The following is a 14,037-nucleotide window of genomic DNA, read 5'->3' as shown; positions in this document are numbered from 1 at the left end:
AATAATAACTATAGACTCATGAAAGAAGTGTATATCCTTTCTAATCGTGCTTTGAGTTTGTAATACAGAGAGAGAGAGAGAGAGAGAGATTCCGAGATTCCAAAATCTAAAAAAAAAAAAATCCGATAAAGTTAGTGTTCCTTTGTGGATGCTTGTTCGGTTGGGGGGAGGGGGGGGGTCATTTATAACGAATTTACTTAATGTGTTTGTTTGATTGTTCTTTGATTAACGTCCCTTTCCAGAATGTTTCACTCATATGGAGACGCCACCAATTGGCGGTGGAGAGCTGCAAATTTTGACGTATACTCGGCACTCAGGGCCATTGAACAGTGAGGGATCTTTTTCGTGCCAGCATCTTCTACGACACGGGACCTCGGTTTATAAATACGGTCTCAACCAAAGGACCAGTCTCGAAGTACTCAATGTTGTATTAAGTTCATTTAATTTATTGCTATTTGTTTTGTCCGTCGCAAACATTCCATTATTTTCAGTTTCCTCTCTGAGGCGCCGTTTCGGTATTTATTGCCGAAACGGGTGATATCACCTAATCGAATAAGTGATATCACCTATTCAATTGGTGATACCAGTATCACCTATTCGAATAAGTGATATCACCTACTCAGCTTCTGAATTGGTGATATCACCTATTCGAATAGGTCATATCACCTTATCATATTGAAATGGTGATATCACTTAATCGAAAAGGTGATATCATCTATTCAAATTATTTATGAAATAAAACTCCTCTCAAGACTAGAGACTCTGAAAGCCTCGTTTACTTTCACTTTAGTTTATAATTTGTTAATGTTATCGAAAAATCTCGTGAGTCAGGTGACAAGATTTATACAATTCATTCTTTTTGAACACGAATAATCATAACTGAGAGAACTCAGAAACTATCAATAATTTTTGCAAAATTAATCTGCGAGTGCAATTTATATATCTTTACAGGGATCGATAACATAAAGTCTTTAAAATGTTTTGGATTAACTGGGTAGCCCAAATTTTCTTGGGGCCAATGGAAAACTAGATAGTCTTGAGGAAGGGAGCATTCATTATTTTATAATGTAAGAATTGCAATTAGGTGATATCACCTATTCCAATTTGTGATATCACTCATTCCAATTGAATAGGTGATATCACCTATTCGAATAGGTTATATCAATTATTCGAATAGGTGATATCACCTATTCATCTCGAAAAGGTGATATCACCTATTCGAATAAGTGACATCACTTCAATTCAAAGGTGCCTCTTTCAAAATTGTGAAGTTTGAGACCCCCCTCCACCCCCCCGGGCGAGGGGTACTGCGAGAGGGGGTTCTGTTCATTTAATAGTGAATTTATAGTGAAAATGCATTATTTCTGTGAAAATCTTCTTTGCTCCAGTGTATTAAGTAAACAAACAAAGTATATAGTTATGATGAGCATGGACGCCTTTTCCAAAATTGTGAATGTCATGGCCCCTTGTTCAGGGGTTCTGGGGCCCGTTTTATAAAAGACCAAAATTCAACTATGCTTATTACTCTCTATATTACAAATGTTAAAAAATGGTTTTAATTGTTTTAAAACGAATTTAACAAGATAATTTTAAGCTAGGAATTTCAAACAGAATTATCAATTCTGTAAAATTTTACAATCAACTTAAACCTTTGATCTTAGGCGTATTTTTTTTTTTTTTAGGTCACCTGAGTCACTCAGGTGACCTATTGCTATCTCTTTTCATCCGTTGTCGTGCGTCGTCCGTCGTCCTTCGGTCGTAAACTTTTGAACATTTTCAGCTTCTTCTCTGGAACCAGCAAACCAATTTCAACCAATTTTGGCATATAGCATCTATGGGTGAAGGGGAACAAAAATTTTGAAATTCGTGGCCCCTGCCCCCCTGGGGCCTGAGGGGTGGGGCCAAAACCATCAAAATTAATGCAATCTTTAAAAATCTTCTTCTTTACTCCTGGACATCAAGCAGTCAAACTGTTGGCATGATTATAATAAGCACTGAGCCCTCCACCAAAATTGTGAAATTCAAGGCCCCAGGGTTAGGGGTTCTGGTGCTAGGGCGGGGCTATATAGATCATATAGTGAAAGTGCATTATTTCTTTGAAAATCTTCTTCTCTACTCCTGGGTATTATTGAAACAAATTGAATACATAGTTATGATAAGCAAGGATGATTCTACCAAAATTGTGAAATTCATGGCCCCAGGGTCAGGGGTTCTGGTGCTAGGGCGGGGCTATATAGATCATATAGTAAAAGTGCATTATTTCATTGAAAATCTTCTTCTCTACTCCTGGGTATTATTTAAACAAATTGAATACATAGTTATGATAAGCAAGAGTGACTCTACAAAAATTGTGAAATTCATAGTCCCAGGGTCAGGGGTTCTGGTGCTAGGGCGGGGCTATATAGATCACATAGTGAAAGTGCATTATTTCTTTGAAAATCTCCTTCTTTACTCCTGGGTATTATTGAAACAAATTGAATACATAGTTATGATAAGCAAGAGTGACGCTACCAAAATTGTGAAATTCATAGCCCCAGGGTCAGGGGTTCTGGTGCTAGGGCGGGGCTATATAGATCATACAGTGAAAGTGCATTATTTCTTTGAAAATCTTCTTCTCTGCTCCTGGGTATTATTTAAACAAATGCATAGTTATGATAAGCAAGGATGCCTCTTCCAAAATTGTGAATTTCATGATCCCTGGATCAGAGATTCTGATGTTAGGACGGGGCTCTATTAATTATAGAGTGAAAATGCATTAATGCTTTAAAAATCTTCTCTGCACCTGGGCATATCAGAGGCAAAAAGAGTAAAAGTTTTAATAAGGAAGGGTATTTTTACCAGATTTTTTAACATCAGGACCATTTGGTCAAGTGTTCTGGTCCAGGCCAGGGCTCTATTAATTTGTATTCTACTGAGAGGAGTTATTCCCCTTTGCCATTTACTTCTGATAATTAATCACTGTAAATAATGTACTTGAAAGGTTACTAGTAATAGAATAGGAGAATTATGCAAGAATTTTTATTGTATAATACAAAAAGTACTTTCATAGTTTTAATGATCAGGTAGACCTGTAAATAATAGATAAATAAAAATGAGACAAAAATAACTTGTCTTATTAAATGTTCATCAAAGACCAAGGGAGGCCAATGTAAGAGATTTCAACAAGGAATTAAAAGAGTACAGAAGCACTGATAGTTTGTTTACATACTGTCTGGTGAGAGTGATAAATGGGGAACAGATTAGAACCTAATTTATGAACTGTTAATGAATACTAGACTAATAATATTGTTGATCCTGATCACCCTATTTTTCTTGCTTTTGGGGAACAAAGCTTCACCTTTCAGTTCATTTTATACTCTATGGATCCTCTAAATTGTTGTCAGTATTATACTCAGGTGACCGTTAAGGCCCTTGGGCCTCTTTTTTTCTTTTTCTTTTTTTTTTTGTAAAACGTGCCCAAGGTCTACGAGAGGGGCTCTATTTTTTATATTGTTTAAATGCATCAATTCTTTGAAAATCTTCTCTATCCCTGGGAATTTAGCAGACAAACTAACTACATGGTTATGATAAGTAATTTGCCTTTTCCAAAATTGTGGAATATATAGCCCCACTAAGGGGTTCTGTGGAAAGGGGGGACTGTTGATAATAGAGTGAAAGTGCATGAATTCTTTGAAAATCTTCTCTGCTACTGAGTACTTAGCAGATGAACTAAATACATGGTTATGATGAGCAAGGATGCTACTTTCAAAATTGTGAAAATTGTCACCCAGGATTAGAGTGTTAATGTCGGGGCATGTCTGTGGAATACATGTATACTATGAAAATGAAATATAGTGATAATGCAATATTTCTTTGAAAATCTTCTTCCCTGTCCCTGGAAAGTTAGCAGACAAACGAACTGCAGGATAAGGATTCTCAAGGATGCCTCTTCAAAAAATTGAAATTAATAACCCCTGGGTCAGGGGTGTGTTTGTTTGTTTATTGTTTAACGTCCATCTCGAGAATTTTTCATTCATATGGAGACGCCACCACTTGACGGTGGAGAGCTGCAAATTTTGACCTATACTCGGCACTGAGGGCCATTGAGCAGTGAGGGATCTTTTTTCGGCCAGCACCTACTGCGACACGGGACCTCGGTTTATACGGTCTCATCCGAAGGACCGGTCTCCACGTCTCACAGTGGGATTCGAACCCGCGACGTTAGGATCAACTCCTTACTCTGCAACTTTATAGCGAACGCTCTAACCACTTCGCCACGTGGGTCAGGGGTTTGGCTCTGTTGACTGTATACTAAAAATGCAGTATTTCTTTGTATACAAACTAAATGCATGGCTATGATAAGCAAGGGCGTCTCTTCCAAAATTGTAAATTTTATGGCCTCTGGGTTAAAGGCTCTGGTGTAAGGATGGAGCTATGTTGAATCTGTGGTGAAAATGCATTATTTCTTTGAAACCATTCATCTCTGCGCCTGGACATTTAGGAAGGAAAAAGAATATATATAAAACTGAAATAAATAAGATTATTTTTACAAGGTTTTTGAAATTCTGCACCATTTGGTCAATTTATCATTTTGTATTCTACTGACAGAAGTTATTCCACTTTGTTATTCACCTATGATAGTTAAACACTGTAAATGTAATTGAAGGGTCAACAGAATAACAGAATTTTACAATTTTGACAAGAAGTATTTTTTTGAATAATGTCAGATAGACATTCAAATAATAGCTGAATAAAACAGAGGCCAATGTGAGAGAGAATGAGATAGGTTTACTAACAGTGCTCAAGAACTATTGTGTTTAGTCTGCATGAGAATAGTGACAAACTGGGCAAGTACAGGCAAGTAAATAAATCAATTTTTATATTTGCTCTTGAACAATAAATTAATTTTGTTGCTGATCCCTGTTCACTATGTTCATATTTCTCTTGTTTGGGGGCAACATAGCTTTATTTATCGGCGTCTTTGTTTTACTTCATGTTCAATCTCCTGATCCTTTATATTGTGACATTATACTCAGGTGACCTAGGACCCTTGAGCCTCTGTTCCAGAAATATTTCTGGAAGTGGTTAGTTTAATTTGACGACTAGATCCCCACTAAAAATTTCAATCCACTATGTTACGGGTTTTTCAATATTTCTGAGCATGATGTTTAAAAAATGCGGGACCTATCGAAAGGATCAAGATTCGAGGTCGGATCTTAAATCGTAAAACACGACGGCATCACCATGTTTTTCATAAAGGTTTTTTGACAATAATACCCAATGCGTCTCGAATATGTTTCATAGTATCCAGCACTTAAATTTATCCCTATTGTACAAGTTCTAAGTCGGAAGTCAATTGGCTTCATAAAATTCCTAATGAATAACACAGGTGGACCTGGGCCAAAATGCAAACCTGAGAAACTTAAGCCCCGCTTTTATTTAAAAGAAATTTCTCTTTTCTTTTTTTTTTTTTAAGAAAAACTGTGATTCAGTAATTATTATAGACCTTACTCGAAGTGGTATCTGAATCAACACAGCATACACGCGCATGCTTTGATATCAACGTGACTATATTGGAACTGAAGTTCTGGAAAAGAGTTTTTTTTTCTCTTTTAACTGTAATAAGATTTGATCTCAATTTTAGCCATCTCCATTACAAGATTAAAAAAGGGAATCAACACAACTTGGATATGTCTCAAGATTAAGGGTTAAATATTGTGCTCAACCTGCAATGGACCAATAATTCTTGAAAAGATTTGATAAATCCAATATATCTTTCAGTTTAAAACGAGTACTTAAAATTTCAGACCCCGGGGCAGGGGACTTCGATGTCCCCGAGCGCGATGTTTATTCACTTATTTTTATAAAGTTGCCATAAAAAGTGGAGGAGTGGATCTCGAAAACTAGAGATGGTACCATCACCGTATTTTCACAGAAGTGGTAATTGACCCCAAGTACCCCACTCCCAAAATTTCAGACCCCAGGACAGGAGACTTCGATTTCCCCGAGCCCGATGTTTATTCACTTAGTATTATATAGTAGCCATAAAAAGTGGAGGGGTGAATCTCGGAAACTAGAGATGGTACCATAACCATATTTTCACAGAAGTGGTAACCTACCCCTAGTACCCCACCCAAGATTTCAGACCCCGGGACTAGGGACTTCGATGTCCCCGAGCCCGATGTTTATTCATATAGTATTATATAGTAGGCCTAAAAACTGGAGAGCTATATCTCGGAAACTAGAGAAGGTACCATCACCATTTTTTCACAGAAGTGGTAACTGACCACTAGTAGCCTACCCTCAACATTTCAGACCCCGGGACAGGGGACTTCGATGTCCCCGAACCCGATGTTTATTCATATAGTATTATATAGTAGGCCTAAAAACTGGAGAGCTATATCTCGGAAACTAGAGATGGTACCATCACCATTTTTTCACAGAAGTGGTAACTGACCACTAGTAGCCTACCCTCAACATTTCAGACCCTGGGACAGGGGACTTCGATGTCCCCGAACCCGATGTTTATTTATATAGTATTATATGGTAGGCCTAAAAACTGGAGAGCTATATCTCGGAAACTAGAGATGGTACCATCACCATTTTTTCACAGAAGTGGTAACTGACCACTAGTAGCCTACCCTCAAAATTTCAGACCCAATGACTTATGTTTAAATTTTGAATTGCGAACTGCGTTTTGGAATGCAGTTCACTTTTGAATTGCGAATTGCGAACTGCGTTCCAAAATCTGATTGCCTTTCTCAACACCTTTCTTGACTTGGCGATACCTCTTTGTTCGGGAATTTTTAAGTCACCTTTCGAGATAAAATAAGTTGTTTGCCTTCTACCAGCCCAGTATTTTTTTTTCGATGGATCCTTGCTTTTTTCAAAGAATGTGTGAGAAAATTGTTTTAAAACATTATTAGGTTCCACAGACCATTTGTGAGCATTTGAATCGAAGAGATCTTCAAAAGGAAGAGAGAAAAGAAAAAAACCAAAACAAATAAGACAACACAAAACACAACACAGAAAACAAAAAAAAAAAACAAAAACAAAAAAAAAAAAAAACGAAAAACAAAAACAAAAAAAATCTGCTCTTGCAAGCCGTAGCATAGTTATGTGTTCTCGATCCCAACTGTGTATTATTGGATTTGAAATTTGAATGCAGAGAACAAATACTCTTTTAGTGTTTTGCAAAAATTTTCAAGAAATATCGAACCATTTTTAGTTCCATATGGCAACGGTAACTGTCTTGATATCAAAACCCAGAAACTTCGAGAGACACGTATTTATACACATCAATATTACGTATACATAGTTTGAAATAGACTTGGAGAAAAAAATCCATCTGAAATTTTTTTTCCCATGGCTACAGTTAGCAATTTGTCCAACCGATAACATAGTGCCATTTTTTTTCAGAACCAGCATTACCAGATGCAAAAATAAGACTTTGATGCTTCAAGAGAAGTGTCTGTGTCAATCTTATGTATAACTACTGTATGAAATGCTGCATAAGAGTTAATGTTGACAAGACAGAAATTATGATTTTTGGGTAAAGGTCGCTTAGCACAAACAATCTACATTTTACTTTTAATGGTTTTTAATTAAATGTCCGTAATAGCTATAAATATTTATGAAGGTATTAATCCAAATCAGGATCTTTTAATCAAAATATCAACAACAAAAAAACAAAAAAAAACAGGAAATAAGCAACATGAATTGATGGACGAGTCAACTGATGCATAATTTATCATGGGTTAAAAATGAAGTAAAACGAAAAACTCGTTGATCGAACTATTCAGAATTGGAAAAGTAATATTTATAATCAATCTTATGTTAACAATTGTCGAATTCATAAAGAAATACTAGAACCAGAATAATAACGTGTTATTTTCCCTCGAAAATTTTCAACTTTACTGTGTTAATTAACATGTAACAGTTTTGATTAAATTTCCTTTTTGAAACTGGGAGATGGAATGGTATTCCTAGAGAAATTGGTGACAAATTTCATTATGGTCAGAATGCACACAAAAAGGAAGCTAAGTTAGAATATGTATCTGATAATCTCACATACAGGCCACATACAGAGAAATTTAAACAATTATTTTCAACAACAAACCGTTCAGTATTGGAAAAAAAAGATTATGCAAATATCTTTATAATCAAACGAATCTAAGAAATAATTCATTTGAATTTTGATCGAATATTTGTCTATATCTCTTGTGGTTTATATCGACATTTAACGAGGAGGAAATCTTTCTCTGTGAAAGAAAAAGTGAAAATTTGGGCTGCCATGTCAGATTCCCCCTGAAGGGAAATCCTACTATAGAGTACAGTTTCCAAGGGGGAAAGGTGGCCATGGGGAAATCCTATTCTAAAACATCGGTCTTGTAAAGTAGGCTTTCCCCTCTGAAATCCCCCCAAAACTGGCTCTAGAGTAGGATCCCCCCCCCCCCCCCGGAAAACAGGCTCTAGAATCTATTAGGATTTTACCCCGCGGTAAAATTACTGAGAGAAGGATTTTCTCTATGGAAATCTCACATCAGATTTAATGATTTATTTTTTCGGGGAGAGAGGGCTATTCTGTGTAAGTGATATAGAGTGCGATTTCCTGCAGAGCCAATTTTCCCTTCAGTAAAAGGGGTAACACATTAAAACAAGTTTTCCTTCTGTAATATTCTAACAGATGCTCTAGACAATCTAAATGACACTAAACAACAATTACAATACATGTAAATAAGTCTTGTTTAACATTAATTTTTTTCCAAAATTGCGACCAGTTCCATTGAAACATTTAAAGCATGAAAATTAATAATTCTAAATCTAATTTTTTTTTTAGGAAATGTTCAACCAATTCTTTTGAAGCATGAAAGTTTTTTTTAATCTGGTCAAATTGGTTTCGGGGGGGGGGGGGGGTTGTTACAATTTTATCAGTTGGACAAATTTTTAATTTAAATAATATTGATGTATATTTGGTCTCCAAGTCTCTGGAATTAAATATACAAAATAGCTGTCGTTATCATGGAACTAGAAATTAAAAAAAAACAAATAAATAAATACATTTTGCAAAATAAAGATTATTTACTCTCTCCTTTCAAATTCAATATTACTCCGATCGGTTCTTGGGAGAATACTTATGCTACGCCTTGCAAGACAATCTGATTAAAATCAGATCTTTGTATCGCTCCGAAATTCTGAATTCTGTATCAGAATTTCGGTGCGTAGCAAAGATCTGATTTTAATATTTTATTCAGATTGCCTTCCAAAAACAATGTTTTTCATTTTTTTGATTAAATAATTTATTTATTTTTTGGTTTTGACTTTTTTTTTTTACTTCTTTTTCCCCCTTCGAAAGAACTACATGTACTTGATTCAAGTGAAACCTGTCAATAATATGCATTATAGATTTTTCTCTTGTAAAAATCATATTTCAATAAACAAAATACTGGGTCCGTAGATGCAAAAACAAAATATCAAATTTCTAAAGGTGACCTGGTATAGCATTTATAATTTGTTAACAAAGTACTGCTGTGCCAAGAGAGGTGTTGAGACATCAAGTCTTAGACTTTCTATGATTAATTTTGCAGTTTCCTATGAGTTAAAATTTTAGATTAAGACTCATAGAAAATCTGTATTAGGGATACATCAAAGTAGTCTAGATAATGGCAATCATGGTTTGTTTTTCAACAGCGTTTATTTTAATTTTGATTCATTTAAATATAATTTTTAATGTCTTTTATTAACATGAATACTTACCTCCAATAATAATATTACAAGTCCTACGATAGAAAAAGCTTCGTTCATTTTGAGATGGAAATGTCAAATGTGAAGTGTGAGAGGGGTATATTGCCTGCTGTGCCGCTTCTGCGCAGTAGAGAGATTTGAAAATGCATGTTTAAACAAGAATTTGAAAGCAGTGTGCCTATTTGGATGCAATAATTAAACTTTCTTTAAAATACAATCGAATTTGTCGTTCATGATTTTTAAATTTTAATCAATGATAAAGCAGATGTTTTGTTAAATCTTAACACAACGTTATGAAATATTACTTGATATACATGAACAAAATTTTCACATAAATGTATAACTACATTATTTTAACATTAAACAGATGTTTTGTAACACAACATTATTTGATATACATGAACAAAATTTTCACTCAAATGCATAACTACGTTATTTTAACAAAATAGTTTGAAATTTTTATAGCATTAAGCAACTTACTATATTCTCACCTGTTAGGTTATTAGTTATGATTTTGATGTATATTTTTATTGATCTTTGAAAAAAAAATTGACGGGACATTCCATCTTAAGTAAATAAAAGGTTACGAGTAATTTTCTTTTTTTTTGGTTGTAACGCGTCGATTTATGGGATGAAAAATTAGATTATATAATCACTTCTTAATGGAAGCAAATTCATTCTCAGTGTAGGAAAATGAAAAATAAATGAATATAAACGAGACAGTTCTTTCTGAAAAACAACTCATATTTTAGACGGTAGATTGTGAATATGATGTTTGATACCCCTGAACAAAATTCGAAGCAAAAATGGGTAATAGTAATTTATTTTAACACCCCTTTCCATCTTGAAAAAAGTAATAAGATGTGACCGTTTTAACCCGTCTGTAATCTTTTTTGCATTGTAAATTTCAAAAATCGAGTGAAACTTGATATAAAGAATAAATGTTTTATATTACGGGGAGAAAGGTATTTGTACAAGATCTCCGAACACCCGATAAAGACGATTTATGATAATACCTTTATGCAGTTTCTTTGATGTTTATAACTATATTTCATTCTCCATGTTTTCTGCTGTCCAGTTCTTTCGTTGAAATGAGCATTATATAGATTAGGCTTCTTAAATGTAACATAATTTTAGGAAAAACAAATAATATCTCAAATATCACTTTCGTCTATTACATCACGGTCAGTGACATCTTGTCCGTGTGCAATGCATAAATTGAATAATTCATCAATCTGCTTAACATTTTCATATATTTGATTTTTGTAGAAATTTAAGTTAAATCCGAAATACATCTTAATACAGAAGGAGTTACTATGGAATATAATTTTGACAATAATACAAGAATCTAAACCAATCCAGTACACTACATTGAAATATTTTGGAAGCTTGAAAGTGACATGAACCACAACATTAAAATCAGGATACAAGTATACTGAATGGAAAAATGAACGCATATCTAATGTTATCTAAGGTTAGCATTACTACTATAGGGCATTTATGTATTGTCTCATTCATAATTGACATTTATCAAGACATAAGTGTAACGTGGATGAGCTGGGCTTCCTTTTCAAATCAAAAGTAAGACTTTTTTCAAGGGGGAAAAACAAGAATTTGTTTACAAAAGGACAAACAGAAAAAAGATAACCAAACACGAACACACACGCACATTCGCTCAAATGATCACATCAAAAAATGTTATGATTTTCAAATCGCTGTAACACGGGCCCCGCCGTCACCAACTTTCCTCAAGTCAAAACTCAGCCTCAAGTCTGAGTTTTTCCCTCAAATCACTCACCTCATCCTCAAGTCACCATCACCACATAAATTTGAGTTTTCCTCAAGTGACAATCTTGAGGCCGGAAATACTCAAATAATTAAGTGTAACTTAGACTCTACCTTAAACCTACACTCAAGCAAATTAAATATGGCGGAACGAAGACGAAGACGCCGGAGATACAACTTGCTTCGAAATAGGCCCTCAAAAAGAGTCATCCGTGACCGCCTTAATCCCTTAGAGATGTATAATGACGACGAGATTTTCGAAAGATATCGGTTTCGTCGGGCAACAGTTCTCTATTTGGTAGCTAAACACAGTTTCGTATAAAATCCAGGGGATTTTCCTCAGAGAAAAGCATGATGGGTAGGGATTTCCCTGCTATTTTTATGCAGTGTACATGAAAATTGCAGCTTTTTTTATTTTTATTTGCATAAAGTAGAGTCTTATCTTAAGATTAAATGAAAAAAGTATACAAATATTTTTTGAGAATTATTTTTTGTGTGACTTTTTAATAGTGGGAGATAACTCTAAAAACACCCATTTTTCACATGTGCAGAATTGCATGATTTGAGTAGCAGGTAAAGTAGCTCTTTAAAAAGCTGGAAAATGTACCCTAAAAGTACAACAAAAAGAAACCTAAGGACTTGCTCTGTTAAATGCACAGCACTTATATTTTCTGATTTCTGCGCTGTTTGTGATCAAGGGAGCTAAAAATGCATAGGTGTACTACAATTAGACGCATAAACTTCCCTATTTCCCCCATGTTTCATGTGTCAAATACACCTTATTAGTAAGTGATAAATGCAATATGTTTATATATCTATAAAATTCACCATTTTATCTTTCTATTGATATATAGATGTCTATGTAGCTAGTCTTCATATTATTTCTTTATGGGGGTCACTTTAGCATGTCTCTCATTTAGTAACGTCATGATAACGTCATACATAAAACTGTGTTTTGCACCCTTAAGGAGTGACACTAAATGACGTTTTCCTTCATTTATCTGTCTGTAGGTCAGAGAATATTGCTATCTTAGCTTTATTTAATGTACGAAACCATGCATTAAAGCTTCATGCTGACATTTAATCTTGTATAATGCATAAGGTACATGTTTTTAGCTTTGTTACATGGTATATTATGACGAGACGGATTGTGATGTATTATTGTGCATTATGATGAATTTGCATTGTGACATCAAAGCATGACGTCATGTCAAAAAGGAAGCTTCATGAGGTCGTGACCTTGAATATCAAGGGATATATGCATCTATATCACATTTCATGATGAATATTTTGCTATGTTGACACAGTCTGGTATTCTAAGGCAATCTCTCAATTTAACACTGTGACGTACCCCCCACCCCCTTTTCTTTTGGTTCATACTGCAACCAGAAATTTGTGTAAAATATAAAAAATTGTATTTTTTCGGATGCCTTTTTAATTTATATTTTAACATGTCATTAATATTCAAATACTCAACTTCCTCGGTCATGTTCATTGTATAAAATAAAGTAAAATTTGTAAGCTGCTAGTCACAGTTTTGAAATTTATCTCCAAAGTCCTGTTTAAGGAGTCGACCAATGTCAAAGACATGTAATACTAAATTGACAATTTCTTGGCTATTTGTGGTCCAAATTTAACTTTGTATACACCAAACAGTTTGGAATTTTGTCCTCCTTGCATCTAGATACCAGAAAGTGAAATACAGAAATTTTTTATTTCCTTTAAGGTAGCTAAACACAGTTTCGTATAAAATCCAGGGGATTTTCCTCAGAGAAAAGCATGATGGGTAGGGATTTCCCTGCTATTTTTATGCAGTGTACATGAAAATTGCAGCTTTTTTTATTTTTATTTGCATAAAGTAGAGTCTTATCTTAAGATTAAATGAAAAAAGTATACAAATATTTTTTGAGAATTATTTTTTGTGTGACTTTTTAATAGTGGGAGATAACTCTAAAAACACCCATTTTTCACATGTGCAGAATTGCATGATTTGAGTAGCAGGTAAAGTAGCTCTTTAAAAAGCTGGAAAATGTACCCTAAAAGTACAACAAAAAGAAACCTAAGGACTTGCTCTGTTAAATGCACAGCACTTATATTTTCTGATTTCTGCGCTGTTTGTGATCAAGGGAGCTAAAAATGCATAGGTGTACTACAATTAGACGCATAAACTTCCCTATTTCCCCCATGTTTCATGTGTCAAATACACCTTATTAGTAAGTGATAAATGCAATATGTTTATATATCTATAAAATTCACCATTTTATCTTTCTATTGATATATAGATGTCTATGTAGCTAGTCTTCATATTATTTCTTTATGGGGGTCACTTTAGCATGTCTCTCATTTAGTAACGTCATGATAACGTCATACATAAAACTGTGTTTTGCACCCTTAAGGAGTGACACTAAATGACGTTTTCCTTCATTTATCTGTCTGTAGGTCAGAGAATATTGCTATCTTAGCTTTACTTAATGTACGAAACCATGCATTAAAGCTTCATGCTGACATTTAATCTTGTATAATGCATAA

The 14,037-nt window shown here is 34.4% G+C and overlaps 1 protein-coding gene across 1 annotated transcript in view; it reads right to left on the bottom strand.

The window, feature by feature from the left end:
• Window positions 1–9,815, bottom strand: part of LOC133190156 (uncharacterized) — a 101,570-nt gene extending 91,755 nt beyond the window's left edge. The window contains exon 1 of the mRNA XM_061325634.1: window positions 9,736–9,815. Coding sequence (XP_061181618.1) covers window positions 9,736–9,783 — 48 coding nt within the window. The 5' untranslated portion in view covers window positions 9,784–9,815. The remainder of the gene's footprint in view (window positions 1–9,735) is intronic.
• Between the last annotated feature and the right edge of the window lie 4,222 nt (window positions 9,816–14,037).

Source organism: Saccostrea echinata, unplaced genomic scaffold (genome assembly GCF_033153115.1).
Source record: "Saccostrea echinata isolate AGI-Se365-2 ecotype Australia unplaced genomic scaffold, CSIRO_AGI_Sech_v1 ptg000022l, whole genome shotgun sequence".
NCBI lineage: Eukaryota > Metazoa > Mollusca > Bivalvia > Ostreida > Ostreidae > Saccostrea > Saccostrea echinata.
This window is presented reverse-complemented; position numbering and strand designations above follow the sequence as displayed.